General features: G+C 34.9%; 1 protein-coding gene and 1 non-coding gene across 9 annotated transcripts in view; both read left to right on the top strand.

The window, feature by feature from the left end:
* Positions 1 to 25,320, top strand: part of pyd (zonula occludens-like protein polychaetoid) — a 793,103-nt gene that overhangs the window by 726,204 nt on the left and 41,579 nt on the right. For all 8 annotated transcript variants that reach the window (XM_069832498.1, XM_069832496.1, XM_069832497.1 and 5 more), the window contains 3 exons: positions 1,465 to 1,639; positions 20,239 to 20,505; positions 23,075 to 23,578. In XM_069832498.1, coding sequence (XP_069688599.1) covers positions 1,465 to 1,639; positions 20,239 to 20,505; positions 23,075 to 23,578 — 946 coding nt within the window. The remainder of the gene's footprint in view (positions 1 to 1,464; positions 1,640 to 20,238; positions 20,506 to 23,074; positions 23,579 to 25,320) is intronic.
* On the top strand, positions 2,524 to 2,595 carry TRNAY-GUA (transfer RNA tyrosine (anticodon GUA)). The gene has a single exon. It is a non-coding gene; the product is annotated as a tRNA-Tyr (tRNA).

The following is a 25,320-nucleotide window of genomic DNA, read 5'->3' as shown; positions in this document are numbered from 1 at the left end:
TACCCCTTCTTCAATATAATCCCTGTGCTTGGTGTTGCGGCATGTTAGAATTATAGCAATGCTATCTTTATTATATAGAGAGACCTAGCACCTACCTATCATACACAAATAACTGTTGATTAAATACATATATATGATTATTGTGTATGTGTAGTAATGACACGAGCATTTTTTATTATACAAAATTAAACAGAAGTTTAAATTTGTTAAAAATAGGATGGCTGTGAAAAAAATTACGTTAAAAAATTTTATAAGGATATTCATGAATATGTTCTAGTAGAACATAGTATAATATTAATAAATGTACCGTATCATACTATTAATAATAAACAAAATTTAAAATACCGATAATGTAAATTGTAAACAATTTTAATAATGACCCCCCCCCCCTTTGACAAAATTCTGCGTATGCCACTGAGTGAGTATAAAAAATTTAATCATAACACGAACAAGCCTATTTATAATATTCACGCTGTTGTCACTTACTTACTTAATTACTTATTTACTTACTTACTTACAAATGGCTTTTAAGGAACCCGAAGGTTCATTGCCATCCTCACGTAAGCCCACCATCAATCCCTGTCCTGTGCAAGATTAATCCAATATCCCATCTTCCTCAAATTCATTGTAATATTATCCTCCCATCTACGTCTCGGCCTCCCCAAAGGTCTTCTTCCCTCTGGCTTCCCAACTAGCATTCTATATGCATTTCTAGCATTTCTAGATTCGCCCATACGTGCTACATGCCCTGCCCACCTCAAACGTCTGGATTTAATCTTCCTAATTATGTCAGGTGAAGAATACAATCCGTGCAGTTCTATGTTGTGTAACTTTGTAACTTTCTCCATTCTCCTGTAATTTCATCCCTCTTAGCCCCAAATATTTTCCTAAGAACTTTATTCTCAAACACCCTTAATCTCTGTTCCTCTCTCAAAGTGAGAGTCCAAGTTTCACAACCATACAGAACAACCGGTAATATAACTGTTTTATAAATTCTAACTTTCAGATTTTTGACAGCAGACTAGATGACAAAAGCTTCTCAAACGAATAATAACAGGAATTTTCCATATTTATTCTGCGTTTAATTTCCTCCGAAGTGTCATTTATATTTGTTACTGTTACTCCAAGATTTTGAATTTTTCCACCTGTTCAAAGGATAAATTTCCAATTTTTATATTTCCATTACATACAATATTCTGGTTACGAGACATAATCATATAAATGGAACTAGTATTCTTGGGAATACACAAATTCAAGACACACTGTTGTCACTAGAGAGAGTATTTAAATATCTCTTTATCGTGGCTACAGAAATTATTTTGAAAGTCTCCATGTAGAAGAATTATAAACAATGTTGAGGCATACTTCTGCCTGTAGTTTCTTGTTTGTAATTAACACAATGGGAGCATGGCGGTGGTGCTGCATGGGGCTGGTCTGGAGTGACGTTGGCGAATCTGATTGCAGGGCGGCACACAAGAGCAGCAAGAAGCTGTTCGAGCAGTGCCAGAAGCTGGAGAAGGTGTGGGGTCACACGTTCAGCTGCAGCATCACGCTCACCAGCCCGGAGTCGTGGTACCGCAAAGTGCGCGAGCTCATTGACAAGCAGCAGAGCGCCCCAGTCTGGATGAGCGAGAGCAAGGTGAGTCCCCAGCACTGTAGAGAATTCGCAGTTAAGAGTAGCCTGTAGATATTACAGGAACATTGTTGTGAAATGTCTCTAGCTTCACAGCTGGCACACGGTACAACGCCAGCAATAAGTTATGCAGTCACATAAATACAGGATGAACAATTAAGTATGAAATATTGCTAATAACTTCTTAAATTTTAATTTTACAAAAAAAGTTCTACACAAAGCTGTTGGAGATAAACCATACAATATGATACCAGTGTTCGAAAAAAGTTAGTTATTCAGGCATACAGGGGATGACAGTAAACTTTATTTTTTAAATTGCATCTTATATTAAAATTTACATATTCCGAATCTCCATTAAATTTTATATATATTATTTTAATATACCGAAGTACATATGATATTTCCATGCAGATATTCTGTGTCATCATACGGTGAAAGGGTAATAGAATGGAGAAAAATTCTCTCCGGCGCCGGGATTTGAACCCGGGTTTTCAGCTCTACGTGCTGATGCTTTATCCACTAAGCCACACCGGATACCCACCCCGGCATTGGACAGAATCGTCTCAGTTTAAGTTCCAACTCTTGTGTTCCCTCTAGTGGCCGCCCTCTGCACTACGTCATAGATGTCTATGAACGTAGGACTGAAGTCCACACATGTGCTGAGGTGCACTCGTTATGAGTGACTAGTTGGCCGGGATCCGACGGAATAAGCGCCGTCGTGATTTACGCATATCATATATGTTATTTTAATGTACCGAAGTACATATGATATTTCCATACAGAATATACGTTCATAGACATCTATGACGCAGTGCAGAGGGCGGCCACTAGAGGGAACCCAAGAGTTGGAACTTAAACTGAGACGATTCTGTCCAACGCCGGGGTGGGTATCCGGTGTGGCTTAGTGGATAAAGCATCAGCATGTAGAGCTGAAAACCCGGGTTCAAATCCCGGCGCCGGAGAGAATTTTTCTCTGTTCTATTACTCTTTCATCATTAAATTTTATGTCTGAATGTATAGAAATTTTACCCATTCACACGTTTCATGTCTTTTAACTATTTGAACTGTACACAGCAAAAAGGATGAATAGAGTTGCCAGATCATTCATCGTCATATGCCATTGTTGTATGAAGCTTAGATGGCAGACCAGAACTAGCTGGTACGTAAACACAGAAACAAAGCGAATACAGTGTTGTCATTCTACGAGTATATGAGTGTATAGTATACGTTCACGTGCAAGAAGAAAAGACATAATGTTGTCAGAGAGTTTGTTTTCATAAACTTTGAGATCAGTCTGAAACTGTCACATGTACTGCAAGTGTCACGGCGTGGATATCCAAATAATATGTTAAATCTGATGTTGAAAATCTTTCTTTAGTATTCATAAGACACATCAGAACGACATTGTAAAATATACATTTCATAATTTTTTTATGTTGAGATTGTCAGGAAGATATATTCGATCACTTTTTGACTGACCATAATGGCTTTTCCGTCCCTTGAATGATTTAATGTGGTTGACAGTGGCGTAGCGTCAATGTAAGCTAAAAAGCTTAGCTTCCCCAGTTAATAATAATTTCATAATAAACCTGCAGTTTATGGAGAAAATTATTTATTAATTTTAATAGAATTTATATTTACACGTTAAATATTGTGATGCGGCAGCTCAGGATTATTTGTGATGCAGCAGTAAACAAGAAGCCTGCACACACCAGCTTCCAAGCAGACCGGTTTCTTCTATGTAATCCACCCCGCAGATTTTCCATCCCTTTTAAACTACCCTAGTCGCTAGGCTCGCAAAGAAGCTAGCTTTAACATTTAAAATAAGTAGTTTCCGAGTTATCCCTTTTCGTCAGTTGTGTTCAGTTGAAGTGTTAGTGTGCATTGTGGCTGATATAATAAATAATGAGCGAAATAACAGTTCCTGATACTAATTTACTTGAATTTTTTAGGACAATTGTATTATCAAGACTGACTTACGAACAAAAGTGTGATTTAAAAAACAAATGACGGACTCCCTTGCTGTCAATGAAGGACACAACCAAAAGACAGACGCATACTTACGTAATGATACTAATATTGTGATTTCTCTAAGTATGACAGGGAGTGAGCTAATGTTACACGTATACGTGTCTATTTGTTAGAGATATGTGTAAACCGTGAAATCATATTTTACTACGTATCATTTGAGGTCATGCCTTATTGGTGTTACTTACGATGTTCCAACCAATCTTCGACTGCTGACTTGAAATTCACTACTATTTATTTTAAGACTGTATTTTTGTAATACGTTTTCTCATATTGCATGAAAGAGAACTTGTGTTAGCTTCCCCTGCTCAAAATTTCATGCTACGCCACTGGTGGTTGAGCACACTTTTCGAAGATATAATCAGATTTTTTGTTAGTGATGATTATGATGTTTGCCTCGTTGATTTTTAGGTGGCATACCTGTAGACTTGAGAGAGTTCTGTAGTACCTGAACGTGTATATAAGAGATCCCATGCAAGGAAATTAATGCTTTCAAACACACTGGTATTTCGTCCATCTCGTTAGATTTTAACACCCTTACCTTATAACAATAATTCCTATAATGTCATTTAGCTGCTGCAAAGGAATATTTCAGAAGTGTCCCTCATAAAAGGAAGTAAGCCTATAATTTCAACAGGCAATGAACTTTCGTTTTTATATGTGAATTAATTTTTTTATGACTGTACCTAGTGCCTCTTTATTACATTATGCATTAATTGTATCAAAGCACCTACAGCATATTAATATTTTTTGCTTAAGAATTTATGCTCATTAAAGGCTTGATTTAAATAGCTGTTAGGCTATGTTATAACAATTTATTTGGTTTTCTTCTTTAACTCGATCATTCATTCTCTTCTCTTATATTTTATATTACTCTTACTTACTTACAAATGGCTTTTAAGGAACCCGAAGGTTCATTGCCGCCCTCACATAAGCCCGCCATCGGTCCCTATCCTGTGCAAGATTAAGCCAGTCTCTATCATCATACCCCACCTCCCTCAAATCCATTTTAATATTATCCTCCCATCTACGTCTCGGCCTCCCTAAAGGTCTTTTTCCCTCCGGTCTCCCAACTAACACTCTATATGCATTTCTGGATTCGCCCATACGTGCTACATGCCCTGCCCATCTCAAACGTCTGGATTTCAAGTTCCTAATTATGTCAGGTGAAGAATACAATGCGTGCAGTTCTGTGTTGTGTAACTTTCTCCATTCTCCTGTAACTTCATCCCGCTTAGCCCCAAATATTTTCCTAAGCACCTTATTCTCAAACACCCTTAACCTATGTTCCTCTCTCAGAGTGAGAGTCCAAGTTTCACAGCCATATAGAAGAGCCGGTAATATAACTGTTTTATAAATTCTAACTTTCAGATTTTTGGACAGCAGACTGGATGATAAGAGCTTCTCAACCGAATAATAACACGCATTTCCCATATTTATTCTGCGTTTAATTTCCTCCCGAGTGTCATTTACATTTGTTACTGTTGCTCCAAGATATTTGAATTTTTCCACCTCTTCGAAGGATAAATCTCCAATATTTATATTTCCATTTCGTACAATATTCCCGTCACGAGACATAATCATATACTTTGTCTTTTCGGGATTTACTTCCAAACCGATCGCTTTACTTGCTTCAAGTAAAATTTCCGTGTTTTTATTTATATATGTTTTATATATATATGTGTTTTATATTACTCTAATAGTTATTAAGTTAATTAATAGCCTATCGTAAATTGTATGCATTAAATAACATAGACCCTATGATTACATCATAACAAAGTATTAATGAATTGCAAACTCTTTCCACTGAGTTACTACAGGAGTAGGAGGGTAGTAGAGTAGGGGACAACTCCTTGGTTGCCGCTCCTTTCTCCGTGCAAGAAAAGTACAAGGAACGTCATGCACTCGAATGCTTGTTCATCCTTCTTGCCATGTAGTCCTCATTTATTAAATCTGTTTCGTGGACTTCAAACTTGATATGTTGTTGTTGTTGTTTTCTAATGCCAGGCGTTTGACAATAAAGTCATTTGACCTCTTGCACTCCAATATTTTTTCAAAGATATTATCATGACCAGCCACTGAAGCACAGATTTTGAGGTGTTCCGAATTCATTTCTTGTGGCAAGTTGTAGCCGATTTAAGTGAACACCATATTTTAACGTTTTGGTGGCTACTTCATTCACACACAACCCCCAGAATGTCTGGAGGACCACACCTGCTGTTGGTCGACGGGTCCATTGGATCTAGCTGGGAGATCTTGTTGATCACCAGCTTTCCCTCCTTAAGCCACTGGAGGACGATTTTAGTGCCATAGCAGGTCAGCACTAGGAACAGAAAAGTAGGAAGAGGAGGAAGGAAAGGGAAATGAACCCCTAGGCCTCGAATGCTCTAATGCCGTTGAGGTCGAAGAAAGTAAGAGTTCAGTCAGAGAACTGGATAGGAAAGGGTAAAGAGGGAATTAGGTATTGGATAGAGGAAAATTATACCAAATTCAGTCATTAACTCATCAAGCTGACCAGTGCTAATGGATGAGTAGCCCCTCCCTTTAGTTCAGCTTGTAAAATTATGCTTACTAACAGCTGCACCACGGGAAGGTAGGGATGGGACATTGGGTATTTGTCCAGGTTGGTTCCTTAAGGCCTTCAATGGGAAGGATTAATGGCTCTCCCCCTGTATCCGACAGATACCCTTTTGCAGCCTCAAACTTGATATAAATAAGTATGTAAAATCATAATGAGTAGGCCATAAAAGTAAACAAAACACTATCATTAACAAAACTTTACAATAGATGCTCAAAATGAGAACTATTCACAGCCAAACAATGTCCCAGTCTATCATGGAAACAGTCCATTGTCTTTCTCACAGTTACATGACAGGTCTGTTCCATCTCATATCTCGTGATATATTGAGACATTGTTTGGCTGTGAATGTTTCTCATTTTGAGCATCTATTGTAAAGTTTTGTTAGTAATAGCATATTGTTTACTTTTATCGCATACTCAACATGATTTCACATATTTATATCAAGTTTGCAGTCCAGGAAACAAGTTTAAACAGTTAAAAGACATGAAGCGAGTGACTGGGTAAAATTTCTACACATTCATACATAAAATTTAATGGAGATTCGGATTAGGTAAATTTTAATATAGGGTGTCATTAAAAAAGTAAAGTTTACTGTCATAATCTGTATTTCTAAATAACTAACTTTTTTCGAACACTAGAATCATATTGTATGATTTATCTCCAATACCTTTTATATAAAACGGTTTTTTTTTTTTTTGTAAAATTAAAATTTAAGAAGTTATTAGCAATATTCCGTACTTATTGTTCACTCTGCATAATAACACTAGCATTGCATTTTCTTGTAATAGATACAAATAACAGCACATTGTGCATTTACTTTGGGGAATGGTTGAGGGGAGGAAACCACATATTTTGACACTAATGCATTACGAATTTGTTTCAAGAGACAAATATATCATAGACGAATTTTCTATTATTTTATAATGACTGCTATTCCAGTCACCAATACAATGTCAGTTATTTCCATTTTAACTTACATATAAAATATGAAACATTTCTCTGGTTAGGAAGTAGAATGCTAGCAGCCTATATTTGACAGTAAAATCTTATACGTACAAAGCAAGTTTCCTAAAAATAACGTAATAGTTCTATGCACTTTGTTACAATAAAATACTTAAGACTTTAGGGATATTTCAAGAAAGTAGGGTAACAGTCTATAAGAATCCAGACTCAACTCTTAACTGCGAATTTCCTATAGTGTAGGGAATAATTAATGGGCCAGGACATGGTCTTTATTTAAGGAATCTTTACAAAATTACTGCATTATTTGCGTCGAATGGAACCTAACCTTACTCACAAATAAATTAGATATTTTCTCACATGAAAATATGTACACATGCACGCACACACATACACACACATACATTACATGGTACATAGTTGCGATTTAAGCCTATTTTACGTTTAGATACATTAGCTTACTCATAAAGAAATGAGATTTACATCATGTGTTAATATTATTAGTTTCAACAGTGATAAAGGAAAGTAAATATAATTACATTATTCATAAAATTACCTCATTCTAGGAAATTTAGGGAATAAACAGTTTATTTCAGAATACAATTAAAATTGATTGCTAACTTTAAAAATGTATTATTTTATTTATAAAATCAAGAGTAAAATTTTAATGATTCCAAATGTTTGCGTTTTAATAAATTAATCCATAATGTACGAGAGTCGTACTGAAAGTCATGAGCAACCCATTGCTATAATTCCAATGTAACAAAAACGACTGCATGATCGTAGTCTATAGACTTTGCACTATTTATTGACATATTGTGACGTCATTAGCTTCTATCACGTAACCACAGGCTATGTTTGTAAAATGGCCGACAACGATGTTTGTTTCGACAGTGTGCTGTCATTGAATTCCTTGTTAAAGAGGAAAAATCTGCTGCTGAAATTCACCTCAGATTTCATTATTCGTATGGAGATGTGTGCATGGGTGCCAGCAGTGTTAGGAGATGGGTAAAACATTTCAAAGATGGGAACACGAGCATCCAAGATGAGCCTCATAATGGTGGCCCTCGAACTGCAATCACGGAACGCAACAAGGAAAGAGTTGACGAGTTCTGGGATGCATTCTGGTTGAATTTCTTGAACCTGGACAGAACATAAATGCTGTCTACTATATCCAAACACTTTTGAAGTTCCATCATTCATTGTGTGAGAAACGTCCTGGAAAGAAGATCATCCTGCAACACAATAATGCATGGCCTCACACTGCTCATGTCACCATGGAGAAAATAAGGTCATTTGGGTGGGAAACTCTTCCGCATTCTCCCTACAGTCCCGACTTGGCAGCCTCCAATTACCATATTTTCGGTTCTGAAAGGAACAGCTGCGAGACCAACGCTACGAGATGCTGGAGGACGTCAGTGTCTTCAGGAAGATGGAATGAACTTCTATCGCAAGGGAATTTTCAAATTTACAGAACAGTGGGAAAATTGTGTGCAAAGAAACGGAGATAATGTTGAAAAGTGACAGAAAAGTCTGTTGATTAAGGTGATGTACCTGGTTTGTCTAAAAAATAAATATTGAGATTTATAACAGTGGGTTGCACATGAAGTACGACCCTCGTAATAATGTTATACCTGGGTATATAAAAAATGTCGCGCTTAGTCAACATGCCACTTAGTCTAGAATAGGACTGTATTGTTACTTCGAAATCTTGTTGAAGTTCTAATATTATGCAGAGTATAATGTGAAGATATGAGATAGCAAACAATTCATTTCTAGATTTCACTGCTGTATATGCGTTTTCAGCATTATTGATATTGAAAAAGTGGTTTTTGTCATATCGTCTATTTATATACAACCTTTTCTCCTGAACTTTTGGACAAATTTTGTTCATATTCAGTATGTAAGAGTCAATTTATATAAAAAGTATGAACATTACATATCATAATTTTCATTGCTATTTTATTTAAACAGTAACAAAATGGTGATGTTCTCGAAATACAGTTTTCTTCTTATTCAATATTAGTTTGAATTTGAAGTTCATTGAGAGCAATTAAGAGAATGCTAATTTATTTAGCGACCATGAATCTCACATACTATTGTTTTCTTTTCTTGAAATACAGTAAAACCCCGATAAGACGCTGTTCAAGGGACCGGGTGTAAACTGCATATTAACCGGGACCGTGTATTAGGCGGGTATACTAATTTTGACTTATATACAGTATCTATTAGCATTTTATTTATTTATTGAAATACATGATTCATGAAAAGTAATACTATTACTCCATTATGTAATTACTGTACTGTACGTCAAAGACATTTACAATATGTACTGTACTTAATTCTTTCGAAAAAAAAGTCATTTATAGTTGTTTGCTGTGTGCGTGTTCTCCAAGTCCTCATGTTTACCACACTTCAGTTTCCTGCTATTACATCCTCCCGACGTCGCAGCTGTAGTGATTGAGTCGCGATTTTTTATTATCGTTCTTAATAACGATGATGGGATTCCTAATGAATCAGAGAGTTGTTTCTGCATAAGAGTACTGTTCTCATCGTACTTTCATAAGATTTCCAATTTTTTCGACACAGAAAGCACTTTTTGTTTAACACTAATTGTAATCACATTCACAGACACTTCAATACATTAAAGAACAACAAATTATCCAGCAAAAATTTCCAGAATTTTATTATGGCCGAGTGAGGAATGTTGTTTGAGAGAAAGGGTTATCAAGAGGGTGAGGTATTGTAACTGTATGTAGGCTTTAACCACGCAGATAAGGAGTCGAATAAGAGAGCATAACAAGAGGGTGGGGTATACTAAGGTATGAAGTATGAAGGTTTAAAAGAGTCGAATACTTTTCAGGTTAATGGTACCATGAGTTCAATGACCAAGATGTTTCATTGCTGTTACAGTACATTGCTGAAAATTACATCGAAAATATTCCACAGCATATTATGCGGGACTTGAGCGCAAGAAACAGGGTATTTTATAAAGGTGTTATATATGAAATGTTTAGGGACTGAACAAAAAAAGTGTATTACATGGGATAGCGTAATAAGCAGGTGCGTCTTATCGAGGTATTACTGTATAAAGTAATTTTTATAATGCTATCTCCTTTCTCTGCTACCGAGTGTACTAAGTATTTCTTATTCGAACTTCTGGAATACTAATTCATTGTTTTCCCGTCTGTCAGCCGATCGAGTTCCTGTCCGACATGTACCTTGTGCCCTTCCCACCATCTCCTCCCCCTTACCCATCCCCATACGAAATAATAGTGGAGCCCTCCCATCTGTTGGACAACAACAATACCTTTCTTCCTGTGGTCACCGAGCACTTTTTTGGCTTCATATGAATGTTACTGCAGTAGCATGGAGTGTGTATATGTTATCTGTGGGCTCATGTTAATAAACTGTGAGTGGCATGTATATTTGATCAGAAACAAGCAACACTTATGTATGTGTGTGAGTTTGTTTACATGTATGTGTTAAATAGGCATTTTAAAAGTTTTTTTTTTTTCTTTGAACTATTAAATAAGTAAATTAATTTTAATATAGATTGTAGTTACAGCAGTTTACATGTTAAACACATATAAATACTAGTAATTTTGAACAATGGATTTCTGTATGGAAGAATTCAAGAACAAAGTAATTGCAAACCTAGTTTATTGGATCATAAGACATGGAAATGATAGATGTCAAAATCTCTTACATTTTTTTTTTCAAATGAAACTTATACAGGGTGCGTCAGAAAGAACGGATGGATTTCACATGGCAAGAAAATTGTAAAGATTCATCAAATCAAAAATTTATTGTTATCAACATATTCACCAATACATGCAGTTTATTTATGGAAAGAACGTTATCCATATGATGTCCTTGGCTTTCAATACAGGCATCGAGGCGTTTTCTGATCTTCGCCATCACTTTCACAGTCATAGCTGGTGCAATTGCCACGATTTCATCACGAATCGCTGTCTTCAGTTCGTCCAGTGTATGTGATCGATGTTTACAAACTTACGCCTTCAAATGGTCCCAAAGAAAGAAGTCGCAGGGCGCGAGATCTTACCGTAGCCTCGGACAATCTCAGTGCAATAGAATTTCGTCCAGGTGATTTCTTCTTTAATGTTGAACCTGTGATACGAAATGAAGCCACCCACCGCAAAATTGTATTCAGAGTTGGAATCCTAGCGTGACATCTGATGTCGAAATGAGTCCTGAGTGGCGATCACAGACTCTTCATTTTTCAAAAATGTCTCTGCGATGAAAGCACGTTGTACACCAGACCAACACCATGTTCTCAACTGAAACTGCATTCTATGGCTGACCCAACAGTCGTGGTCCCCCTCACTATATCTCTCTCCTCGTTGCGTATCGATAGTTTGAAATCCATCCGTTCTTTCTGACGCACCCTTTACTTGAAATCCCAGAATCGCCCTTAAAATTGCCTGTTAAAATAAACAGCATTATTGTTGTTATAATACAACAAAAATTTTATACTTGACTGACAGGAAAAGTAAGCTAAATCGATCAATTGAAAATAGAACTGTCCATTTGAAACCATACACATGTTTTTCTATCCTTATATATGAAGAGTCCACTGCAAGAATGATGGATGTCACTTTCTTGTCGAAAATGAACCAAGACTGTCAATGCATAGGTTAAGACATATAGAATGTACATAGAGAGTTATATGGCATTAACACTGATAGTCATTGTCCAGTAATGATCGGAAAATCACAGTTAAGCTTTGAGCACTAAGCATTTCAAACTTTCAATTGCCTCTCCTGAAAAATGTGTTCCAAATGACATCCATCATTCTTGCAGTGGATTCTTCATATGTTATATGCAAAAACAAAACATAAATAATATATATGCATAATGAAATAACATGGTAATTCTAGCAAGTCTATGCACGGTATTGTTGCAAAACTGCGCCAGTATTTAGTTGAAGCCAAAAATCTGTCCAGAAAATGACTAAAATACCTGATTTCTGAGTTTTATTACAGTCTTCATAATATTAATTAAGAGTAAAATACAGAATATGAGAAGTGGTTGACGATGTTATTTTTTGCAGCCCATTCATTGTCTTTTTTTTATACAATTTTTCCGTTGTAAGTTTATAAAAAATTTTACATTTTTTTTTATAATTATTTCAAAATTGTGTGAAATATTGTCCGATATATTAGTTTACTTTTTCAGTCTTCGAGTAGGAGTCAAGAACAGGAAAATGTCTTTGAAAATGACCTTGCATATTAATTTTATATTGTCACTCATCTTCTTTAATTCCAAAAATATTCGAATAAGTTAATGTGCATGTTTTTGTTTGTTTGTTGATGCACTAAATCTTTTAAGTTTTATTTTTTGTGTGTTTGTGTTTTTAATGTTGCTAGTGTTATTTAATAATGTTATAGAATTTATCATTATAATTTTTTATTTACTGATTTCTCACACTCATTGTATGTAATTTCTTATGCGACATTTGACATCGTTAATAATTACATTAACTTATTAATTTCAAGAAAAGAAGATAGCATCCTTTTAATTTTAGTTTTCTGTATAGTTCCCACATAATCATTTTAAAAAATATATAGCACTCATATCAGACCTAAATATCTAGTAAGTACGAGTATAAAAACTGCTAATTTAATATTTATCCTGTACCTAAATAATGTACAGAAGTCACAGTGGGTTAATTCATACTTCATAAAAATAAGTAGAGGCCAAGTTTCACTTAATATCCACACATTCACGTGTGCAGTGGTATTAATATTTCTTTAAGTTACTTAATGAAAAATATTACTTTCATTATGTCCCCTTATTTCCTTATTTACGAAGAATCTTAAAGATTTTGTTATTTTTAATAATTATTATAGAAAAATGTTTTATACAATTTTGTATTTCAGGCTTCAGTCTTTCCTTTTGTTCATATGATTCCACTAAAATGTATCTTTTTCAATCGACTTTATATTCCACATAAAAATTCGAGATGTAAACAGTTTTCTGACATCAGTAACCCTTCCTACATATTGACACTGATGAAATACAAGTATTAATTGTGAAGAAGAGGGTTTGTGTAAAATTTTGTTGATTTACAGTCTTAAAAATTTGATATTGAAAGGACATGCAGTGAAGTTTGTTAGAAATAAATGAATTATAAAATTTTCATAATTAATTTAGATTGTTTAATTTCCCAATATTCCATTATTTTCATTTAAGAGTTGTTATATTTATTTCTATTCTGAATATCCCTAGCCATTAATGTAACAGATATTAAAATTTCGATATTATATTCATTTTGTTTAATAAATGTTTTTGTTTTTTGTTATTATTTAAGTAACATTACACATATTGTGGCAATGCTTTAAAAGTTCCAGATAAATGTAAATAGTGTTACTCCTTTCTGTGCTTGTAAAGAATGAGGTTCACTGTAATATATTCTTTGGAGAGGGCAAGGAACACTTCTCTGTTCTTACACTACTTTTCTTTGCAGATGTTATGTGTCTTGAATACTTTGTTACATTCATTAGCTGTATCTTTAATATTTGGCATCCCTCGCCCCCAATTTTTTGGATCTTTGGGCACTGGAATTGTTTTTCATGATGCGGTACCTCTTACGGCATTTTCCAGCTTTGTTGTAAATAGTTGTATATTATGAGTTTAATGTATAAGTCGTCTTCAGCAATTTAAGACGATCATGTGACTTGAAATGTAAGAGATAATACAATACAATATATATCAGTTTTTAATATGCGCCTAGATACATAAGTGTTAAAGTAAGACATAAAAAATTTGGGTTTTCAATTATGATACTTAAAATGACATCAGTGAATTTGTGACGTAGATCTTAATAAAACAGAAGAAAAATATTCTTTTTCTAAATTCCAAATGATGACTGTGTCTTTAAAATTGTTGCGAACTGGCACCAGTGAATAGCCATAAGTAAAATGTGCTATTTTCTTGTAAATCAGCTATGTGGTTAGCACTGTGTAAAGAAATATTTGTAAATATTTCAATTCTTCATTGGTTATATACTAGAGATGGGTAAAAAACTGGAACAGTTTATTTGAAACTGTTTCACAATTGAAACTGTTTCGTATCGAAACAGTTTCGTGATATAACCTGTTCCAAAGAGTCTTACACTGCTCCAACGTTCCACATGGTTCCAAGAGATAAACAGTTCAATTTCTAAACAGTTTTCCTCTTCTTTGCTGTCTGCAAAGGGCAGATGTAGCGCTATCATTGACCTCCAATCGAAAGTAGATATAATATTATCCATGTTCCCCATGGCCTTCGTGCAACAGTAACCTATGTAGGATTGCGCAATTTAATTGTACGAATCAAATTCCCTAATAAATCTGATATTAATTATTAGCTGTCCATTGATGGAGAATATGTTAATGGTGCCCTAACACAGTGTTAATTATTAATATACCGCAAAAAATATCATTGGCTAATGTCATCGCTATTAAACTATTTTACTATTTTTACTAAAATCGATTGATTTTGATTGTAGCTATTTACTGTACCTTTAACTTTCGTCGTCATAATACACTGAACAGCTGATTTAAAGACGATTCAATGGCTTTGAAACATGTTCCTGAAGCAGATGAGAGGTTGAAACAGTTGGAACACTTGGAACAGTTGGCACTGATGTTGTAAACATATTCTTATGAAACTGTATCTTTGAAACTGTTATTTTGGAACAGCTTCATTCATTGAAACAGTTACGGTCGAAACTGTTTCTTAAAAAGAACAGTTTATCCCATCTCTACTATATACACTTTTAATACTTACAATAATCACTGATTAACTTTATAACTCTTCACTGTGTTAATACGAGGAAATTACCCTGGCTGACTAGTTTCGAAGTGATATTCTTCATTTTTCAAAGTCTAGATTATTGTAAGTGTTAAAAGTGTATATAGAACAATGAAGAATCAAGACGAAACGAGTCATTTAATATTTCAATATTGACATTAATTGTCTTGCCTAGTCGTGGGAAGAAAAAAAAAATGTTATAATAATTACGACTATCATTTTATGATGTAAATTGCATAATTAAATTACTGTTTATTGTTGGCTGGATTCTGTTCTCTTCGTGTTATCCAAATTTGTAAAATGATATGTTCACGCTCAAATTCTTATCTTGAAAGTGACTAGATCTCTTCAAGAAGGTTATAGATTGGATATTTCAATTGCTGATGAAATATAGATAATTGGTTTTGGTAATTTCATAGAAGACGGGCACCTGGTTGGATGTACTAAGTATTACCAACTTTTTTATTTTAGAGTTAAATGTTAGTGATTTTTAGTGACTTTTATATGTTAGTTCTAGGTTTTTATACGAGGTGTCGCATTGATGATGTTTCAATTTGATTGGTTATAGTTGTCATTTGTTCTAGAATTTTCGTTAATTTTGAATGGGTAATGACGTTGTTAATTGTTCTTGGTTGTTTGAAGTGAGTGGTGTTATGCTGTTTTGCTGGCTAAAGCTATTGGAAGTTTGTCATTTTATGATTTTCCTTCGATTTCAGTGGTTATAGTTGTCATCATGTGTTCTAGAATTTTCGTTAATTTTGAATGGATAATGACGTCAGTAAGTTGTTCTTGGTTGTTTGACGTGAGTGGTGTTAAATTGTGTCTGATGGGTAAACCTATTGAAAGTTTGTCATTTTATGATATTTGTGAAAGATGTGTGAACATAGAACAGAGTATTACATTTTATGTCGATTTTGGTTCAGTTCTTTCGCTGGTGAATAAAAATTGTATCGATTGTTGACGAGAAAACTGTTCCTGTGATTCCAAGGAATTGTTCATTGAATTCTCCATACAAGTTAAGGTGTAATAAGAGTTCAAAGAGAATTTCATTTTGTGTAAATACATGGTTTAGTTATGTGAACTTAACTGTACGACAAAGTGGTGGTTTAGTTCTTTGTTGGCTGCATGCTTTAAGTTCAGATTGCCTTGAAGCCTGTGGCATAATGCAAGTGAAGTGGTTGTCTTTGAAGACGTCAATGAGGATTGAATTTTGTTTGATTAGGTGATAAAATATTGTTTTGTTTTGTGTTTTAGTGATTTGTGGGGGTAAAGTGCGGGCGAAAACTGCCAGAAAAGTACTACCAACTATGAAGTTCAAATGCCACCAAACACCATAAAAATCAAAGATGAAAAATTAAACATATTTTCATTTTTTGAAAGGCTTTTTCTTTCTTAAAAATATGAATATATGTTTAATTTTCCATCTTTGATTTTGTAATGTTTGGTGACATTTGAACTTCATAGTTGGCAGAACGTTTTGGTAGTTTTCGTCAGCCATGTTGGATTTTGCCCGTCTTCTAGGAAATTACCTTGGTTTTCTACCTCTTTCCACTCGTGAAACAACAGAAGATAGAGAAAAATTTCTCAGACTCGGGACGCAGAAACAAAGACTAAAATTATTGTTTGAACACTAAAGCTATTAAAGTTTTATAGTGTTTGTTGTTTAGTCAACTGTCCGAATACAAATTTGAACCTCATAAGTGATACCAACAAGACATCACTCATGAGGCAACTAAGTCAGGAGATAATGGGGTTGGTTAGCGAGTTATTTTCCTCCTCCATTGCATAGATTGCTGACTAGTAATGTATTACCCTAATCAGACTTCAGATGTATACAAACAACTGTTCTTTCTCTGACACATATCGTCGTGCGAGATGTACTGCCTGACAATAGATGTCCATATCAGCTAGAACATCAATCATAGTGTTTAATAAGGTATAATCCGTCAAATAAGTAGAGGTTGTTACATTGTTGTCACAGATTTGTTTGGGAATGTTTTGGTGAAAGTGTATCGAAAATGAAGGACAATGTCCTACCTTTCCCTCCCATAGACTCTGGTTCTTCGCTCTCCCTTCCCCCAAATAAAATAAGGCCAATTTTTCGAAATGTAAGTATGTCCAAAATAGCATTTCCTTCAATCCAAAACTTTGGAACTTTTTAGTAAATATGTATAGAAAATAAAAGGACGTGTCTCGCTGTTTTTGCTTCTGGCGTCAAGCTATAATCTATCATCATCGAGCTGATTACCTGCTACATGTCCATTTTGCTTAATAGTAGCTTACATATCTAATTAAAGAAGCCTTCATGAAATGTGTTCATGAACACTGTTAAATAGTGACCACATTGCATATTTATTTAGGAAATTACATTTAAAAAATCGCCGAATTGGAAGGAGAAATGGGAGGAGAAATTTAAAAGGTACGCGAAAACGAGTTCGAGGCTGAGAGAAACTGAGTATGTGAGCTCCAAGCCTCTTGGCCACTTGTCTCACTCCAGGTTATACTACTCTGCTCTAGAAAATTTTGAAGGGGAAATCGAAAATGGACGTAACCTCTTAGGTACCATATACAGGGGAGGAGGTGGATGCGCTCGAAAAACTGACTGCAGGACGGAGAAAGAAATGGCGGAAGGTGTAAGCCTGGACATTGAAAGAACCATGTCCTTTAGCAGTGCAAATGGAGTCGAGAAAACTCACTCGTGTAACAGGTGTGATATTCGATGGCTAAGGCAAGGCAAGGTCACCGGAAGAAATGCCATGAGTTCTGAGTCTGCAAATTGAAAGGTTCTCCGTCCTTTCGTAATGTGAGTAGAGACGAGTAACCTCACTCGTGTAACGGATAGCATATGGAAGCTGAGCCAGAGAATTTATGTGGAGAATTTAATTCGCAAATTTTCAGTAACTTTATAGGGAATGGCATGTAGGTCCATGGCCCATTTCTTTTAGAGCTCATCCCGATATGTAGTGTCTTAGGAAAACCACGGAAATACCTCAGACAGGATGAGTTGTCTCAATTTAAGGGGACACGCTACTGAGATTTCTAATCTTCACAATTTTGATTGTAAGTTTTTGAAATTTTAAAATCGAATAGATGTTGATGAGTTACATGTGCACAATTATTATTTTCAAAATTTCATGTTGAAAAATGTACTCGGAAAAAAATGAAATATAAAAAAGTGTTTATAATTTTAGTAAACAAATATCTGGGTGTCATATAAAGATAATTTGTTTCTTAAACTTTTAAAATGATGCTAAGACTACCTGCAATGAAATAATAATAATAATAATAATAATAATAATAATAATAATAATGATTTATTTAACCTGACAGAGTTAAGGCCATACGGCCTTCTCTAACACTCAACCAGGAAATGGTGCATGGGTTTGTTCCTACTCAATACAGTTCATCAGTAAAAAAAAAAAAAAAATTAACTTTTAACATTGACCAAAATTGACGAACACTCAGTAGTGTCCCCTTAAGAGACTAGCCAATTCACTCTTAGAAAAGGGTTATATTGAATCATGACTTGAGTCCGGATGTGTTGTCTCAATTCAATTCAATCAAGTTTCACGAAGTCAACAATTTTTGCATGTTTCGGATCTCACTAATGTCAGTAGCATGTCCGAGAAAGTTACAAATAGACTGATGACCGCTAATAGAGTTTACTTTGGATTAAAAATCAATTTAATTCTACACTCTTCTCTAGGAAAACTAAAATTATTTTGTACAAAAAATTTGTGAGGCCAACTTTAACATATGCACCAGAGTCTTGGACAATAACAAAGAATGATGGAAGAAGATTACATAATAATCGAAAGAAATATCTTTTATAGAATATGTAACTGGTCCTCGAAAAGGATCTTGGAGAAAGAGACACAATAGAGAATTATCAGGGCAGGTATTTATGGAGATTAATTTTACCATTTGTGTTTTTAATACTGGTGTCAGCGGAGATTGTTGGAGATTAATGGAAATTTTGGAAAATATCATTATTTTAGAATTGGAGTATTAACTCAATATGAATATTACTTTCCAAATAATTAACATTAAAGGTTCGTTGGATTCTGGTAAAAGTGCGGTATGGCCAACAGACAATATTTGTTGGATTGAGACTGTATTTAACACACATTCATTAGAAACGAAAAAAATTTGCAACCCTCAAACTAACACTTTGAAATTATTAGTGAAATGTTGAATTCTCCGTCTTTTGAGTTCACTAATGTAATCAGAACACCTGGAATACCATGTAATGTAGCCTACTTGGATATATAACAAATTCAAATGACAAAAATATAATAAAATTCAGAATATGAAATTCGCTATAAAACGATGCAATAGTAATAATTCGCGAATGTGTTCATATTTCGCTATTAGGACTCTATTTCGCGATTTGTCGCGATTATTTTATCCGCATGTTATTAATCAGAATCACTTAATTCGTAAAGATTAGTAAAAATTTATTCTATATCTATTATGTCATGATTTTCGCGATCTCCATAAATACGCGGCCCTGAGAATTGTTCAATCTCCTAGAAGAACCCTATATAATAAACTTAACTAAAACCAACAGACTAAGGGTGTCAGTCCTGTAAATAAATAAATAAATGCGAATGAACCATATAAGAAAATAATTTATACAAGTCCTGGTGACCAAAGAGGATGAGGTCGACCTAATCTACAATTAATTGATAGTATATAGAGGATGCGAGATTTGGGAATTGGAAGACTGGAACAGAAAATAGAGATAGATGGTGATGACTGCTAAGGGAGACCAGAGTTTTCTCCAGGGTATAGCACCAATGATGATGATAATGATGATATCTCCTTCTCTCTCCATTCCGATCCTTTTTACGTAGAAGATTTTGATAGTCCAACTTTTGAAATGTTTGTATTTCATCAGAAATGTAGAAGTCCAATCAAACACGTCGTCTTGAATGACCTATTTAAAACGATTTTTCAGAATTTTAACTTCTATTCCCTTAACTCTTCGAGTAACATCAGAAATCGGTAGAACCGAAATAGCTAAGGTTGTTCACTGGGGCACATATCAATACCTTCAGCTTGGCTGTTCCTATATGCTTTATTATTTTGCTTAAAGAAAAAATCCGTTAATCCATTGTGCAACTGTGTGATATTTGTTGTGTTGCCTGCACTGACTTGCACGTGTTGTCGCTGTGTTGTTGGTCGTCGTCTAACCTCTGCCCGTTGTGTTCTGCAGCCGGACGAGGCTCTGTCTGACGACTTCCTGTTCCCAATGACCTCGCGCCTTTCCTACGCCTCATCTCCAGAGTCGGACCTGGACCTGTCCCCAGAGCCCCGCTGTGCTGTCCCCCCTGGGTCCACTGCTCCCCCACCGGGGCCTGGACCCGGGCCCCCTCGTCTTGTGAAGAGCTCGTCTGATCCCAGCATTGCAACACAGGAGGATGGAGGGGTGCCTGGTTACAGTGCACCCCCACCCTACTCGCCCAACAATCCTTACAAGCAGGTGAGTTCACTTATTTTTAATTTCATGTATGAAACATTCTCGTTTGTTATTGAATTTTTATAGTATGCCATTTTGTTTTAAAAATGATAAAAGTGCACGAGAAGCAAACATTTATACTTCGGGACAAGCCTTAATGTCCTTGCCCTATTCTCCTGCTTGAAAGCAGTTCTGACATGTAGTTGCCACGTCTTTTGCTAAATACATATTAAGACGTTATGAATGATTTGATCATTACGACTATGATATTTAGAAATTGATAGCGTGACCAGATTCAGATCGATAAAAAAGAGGACACAAAGCTTCGAAAAGGAGGACATTGTTCGAAAAAAGAGGACAAAAATATGTATTTAGATTTAGACTTATTCTGCTTACTATTGCGTCATCTATTGGAGCGAAGTAGATAGATAATATTACCGTTATAACGTCAGTTTAAAAACCATGCGCTCTCCTGCATATGTTATTTCCTGTATGGAGGGATTAAAAGACCAGGGGCCGTATTCATAGACATTTTAAGTGCGGGCTTCCGGTGGATGATAAGCGTTTTTCGTATTCATAAACCAGTTTTAGCGATAGGATATGATTTGAGTTCTGTACAAGTAACCAGTGGATAGCCGGGGCTAGCTTAGTACGCTCGTAGCGCGTGCTGTGAAATGTCTATGAATAACACCCCAGGAGATTAACCATGGTCTAATTTTGTAACTAGGGTAGTATAAATAAGTGTGTATCAATGTTATGGTTTGTGGTGTGAGAGCTAGCCAATAGAGATACGAGTACCCACGTGTGTGACCTTGTGACATCTTATGACATCAACATTCATTCACAGCATTACCCCGCTCCGTCTCATTCCGCAGAGACTTTCTCATGGTTGGAGTACAGTATGTCAATATCTATTTTACTACAAAATATGTACACTAGAGATTTAGGCTTATATCACACTTAAATATATATTAATATCTATTTTATTACGAAACAATTATGAAAAAATGTAATAATAATGATTTTACAATTAGCTACATACGAAAGCCAAGGGAACTGTAATTATTAAAGAGGACAGAAAATATCTGTTTAGATTTAGGCTTAGGCCTATGTTATACTTAAAATTACGTCAATATCTATTTTATTACAGGATACTTATGATAAAACTTAATAATACAAAATGATTTTACAGTTGATGAAAGCAATGTCTATAACAAATAGGAGCAAAGAGAGTTATGATCGTTCTGTCAATGCTGCTGCCACCTACAGGCAAATTATAACTTGAGAAAGGCGTCAAATGAGATAATTTCAAAATATCAGGTATATAAGTTATGAAAAGGAGGACATTCCTTGATTTTTTTAAAATCCGCCTGGAATCCGGACAAAGTCCTAAAAGGGAGGACATGTCCAGATAAAAGAGGACTTCTGGTCACCCTAGGAATTAAAATTTATTACAGGCGAAAATAAGAAAGTATATGTAAAGATTAAATTCGTTTATAGCAAAAGAATGGAAACATGAAAAATAAATTAGTAGGATAATACAGGAACAGATAAGAACAGTTTAAGAAATTGTGGCATTTCAACATAATTGCATGATCTAAGCCTTGTCTGAGTCATCTGACAAACAATCATCCACTTATTTGTACATAGATTATACTTCCGGTACCAAACACACATTAAATGTTTCTATAAAAATTATTCTATCCCCTTGCCTGAAAGCAGTTTTAACATCAGATGTTAAAGGGTTGCCGAGTGTTTTGCTAAATACTCAGTGGACCAAAAAAACGACACAAAATTTAAATGGTTATATTCGAGTAGCTAATGATTTCACTTGGAAGTTTATTTCACAGACAAATTTCAGAGTCCTTGTAGACCAAGAAAGTACTGTAACATTTAATTTTTTACCATTTATTAAACATTTTTTATTTTTTGTAAGACAGTGCAAAATCAATCGTTTATGTTGAACTAAGCATTATGGTCTTAAGAGTTGAGCAGGCCAAGCCGTTTGTTGTGCTATCATCATTTGTTTTCTTCGTTTTGAGTTCTCATTTTGTGAATAATGGTCGCTTAACAAACGAAGACAAGATTTTCATTGCACCAATATGATAATTTATCTGCCCGTCAAATTGTAAGGAACTACACTCAGCAAGAATGGCCTGTTTCAAGTGTACAACAATTGATTAGCAAGATTAGATTCGCTCACCACAAACTCTGCTCCGCTGTGGATTTCTGTGAGGCTTTGCCACATAAAGATTCGATCTTTGATCGTCAATTGTCACAGTACCCAAGACACGTGTAGGCTCCATTTCTAGCTCTCGTTATCTAAACACAGATATGTTATAAACGAAACGAACACACTTGCTTCTTCCTCAATCCTTCAACTGGAACTGACGTAATTTTCATTGGTGTTGCATCATCCATTTCACAGTTCTGTCAAACTGTGAATTATTTATAAAATTACCCTCGTATTAATATCTACTGAATTGCAAGTAAAATTAAAATAGATTCAGGGCTTCATTATGCTGATAGACTTTTATTTCAATTGGAATTATGACATGCACTGCTAATATTTTAAATTGTTTCTTAATTTCAGAACTACGAGACCCACAATGGTTCAGCAGGTGGACTGGGTCCATCAGACCCCCTGAACCACCACCATCACCACGGAGGGCACAGCCACAATCTGCCACTTTCTTTAAGTAACAAACGCCGGTCGCAAGGAGGAGACAGTAAATACGGGTTTTCTCCCCCTCCCCACCACGACGAGCCCCCTGTCACCTCCTCAACCATGCACTTAAACTACCCTCCTCCACACCCGCACCAGCATCAGGGGATGGGACCCCCCGTGACGAGATCTCCTCCAGGTCAGGGACCGCCAGAACTACCTCCAAGAATCGATCGCTCCAACAAACCCCCACGAGGGGCCGGTGGGACTTTGAGCAGGTCGGCTGCCGAGCGCTTGTTCGGGAAAGGTGATGGGGGTCTGGTGGACCCCACTGACTCTAGCTTGGACCCTCCGAACTACATCAATGCCACACCTCACCACAGGCCTCCTGGTCAGACCAGCTCATCGCTGGAGCGGCACAACATGAAGACAGTAAGAGCCAGCTCGTACATAAAAAATGTTTAATCTAAGTAGATTAAGCATTGATTAACATTAGTTGCTCCAGTGTTCAAATTCACGCTTTGCTTACTCTCTGGAGAATTTTTGCTTTTATGAGATAGTCTTCTTTTTCTTTCCTTTCTCTCTTTGCTTTTTATTTTCTTTCTCAACTTCACTGTTTCTTTTTAATTTATTTCTACACTTTTACTTTCCTCCTCCTCTGATTTAAATCATCTTTCTTTTTCCCTTTTTTCATTTCTTCCCTCAATTTTTATTTATTTGTTTATTTTTTCTTCTTTCTTTTCATCTTTAGTATCTTTTTTTTTTCTTTTCTTCCGTATTTTTTCTTTCTTTCTTTTTTTCTTTCTTTCATTCCTTAAATTCATTCTTTTGTTTATTTAATTATTTCTTTCATTCCTTTAATTCTATATTTCGTTGCTTTAATTATTTTTCATTTCATTTCTTTAATTCTTTCTTTCGTTCCTTTAATTCTTTCATTTGTTTTTTTTTTAATTATTCTATCTTATTTCTTTCTTTCGTTGCTTTATTTCTTCTTTCTTTCCTTTAATTCCTTCTTTCCTTTCTTTAACTTTTTCTTTTGTTCCTTTAATTCTTTCTTTCCTTTTTAAAATCTTTTCTTTCATTCCTTTAATTTTTTCTTTGCTCCAGTGTTCAAATTCACGCTTTGCTCACTCTCTGGAGAATTTATGCTTTTATGAGATAGTCTTTTTTTCTTATTTTTTTTCTCTCTTTGCTTTTTATTTCTTTTTATTTTCTTTCTCAACTTCATCCTTTCTTTTTAATTTATTTCTACACTTTTACTTTCCTCCTCCTCTGATTTAAATCATCTTTCTTTTTCCCTTTTTTCATTTCTTCCCTCAATTTTTATTTATTTGTTTATTTTTTCTTCTTTCTTTTCATCTTTAGTATCTTTTTTTTTCTTTTCTTCCGTATTTTTTCTTTCTTTCTTTTTTTCTTTCTTTCATTCCTTAAATTCATTCTTTTGTTTATTTAATTATTTCTTTCATTCCTTTAATTCTATATTTCGTTGCTTTAATTATTTTTCATTTCATTTCTTTAATTCTTTCTTTCGTTCCTTTAATTCTTTCATTTGTTTTTTTTTTTTAATTATTCTATCTTATTTCTTTCTTTTGTTGCTTTATTTCTTCTTTCTTTCCTTTAATTCCTTCTTTCCTTTCTTTAACTTTTTCTTTTGTTACTTTAATTCTTTCTTTCCTTTTTAAAATTTTTTTTTTCATTCCTTTAATTTTTTCTTTTTCGTTTCTTTAATTCTTTCTTCCATTCGTTCAATTCTTTCTTTCGTTCATTTAATCCTTTCTTTATGGGCTCCTTCAAACAAGGTCACTTAGCAGTGCCATTAGTGGCTCATTAGTAGCACTGCGAATGGGCGTTTCAACTACTGCTTAATGCCATAAATTTTTGTAGAGAATTTTTTAGTTTTCCAGTGAACATTGACATAGAGGAAGTACATTTTTGGCAACTTTGCTCATATGGAGAAAGAATAGACGTAAAAATAGAAGAGTCTGGGTTCATCCACTGGTTTTGGAAAGACAGAATCGAGGCCTATTTTACACTTTATTTAATAATTTACTTCAGGACTATAAAAAGTCCCCCCCTCCCTCCGCATGTTTAAAAATCATTTCAAGAGCTATATACTGGCAAAATAGGCTGTATACTGTTGTGGCAGTGTAAGGAATTTGTGGCCTAACAGTTGT

Source organism: Periplaneta americana, chromosome 8 (assembly GCF_040183065.1).
Source record: "Periplaneta americana isolate PAMFEO1 chromosome 8, P.americana_PAMFEO1_priV1, whole genome shotgun sequence".
Taxonomy (NCBI): Eukaryota; Metazoa; Arthropoda; class Insecta; order Blattodea; family Blattidae; genus Periplaneta; species Periplaneta americana.
This window is presented reverse-complemented; position numbering and strand designations above follow the sequence as displayed.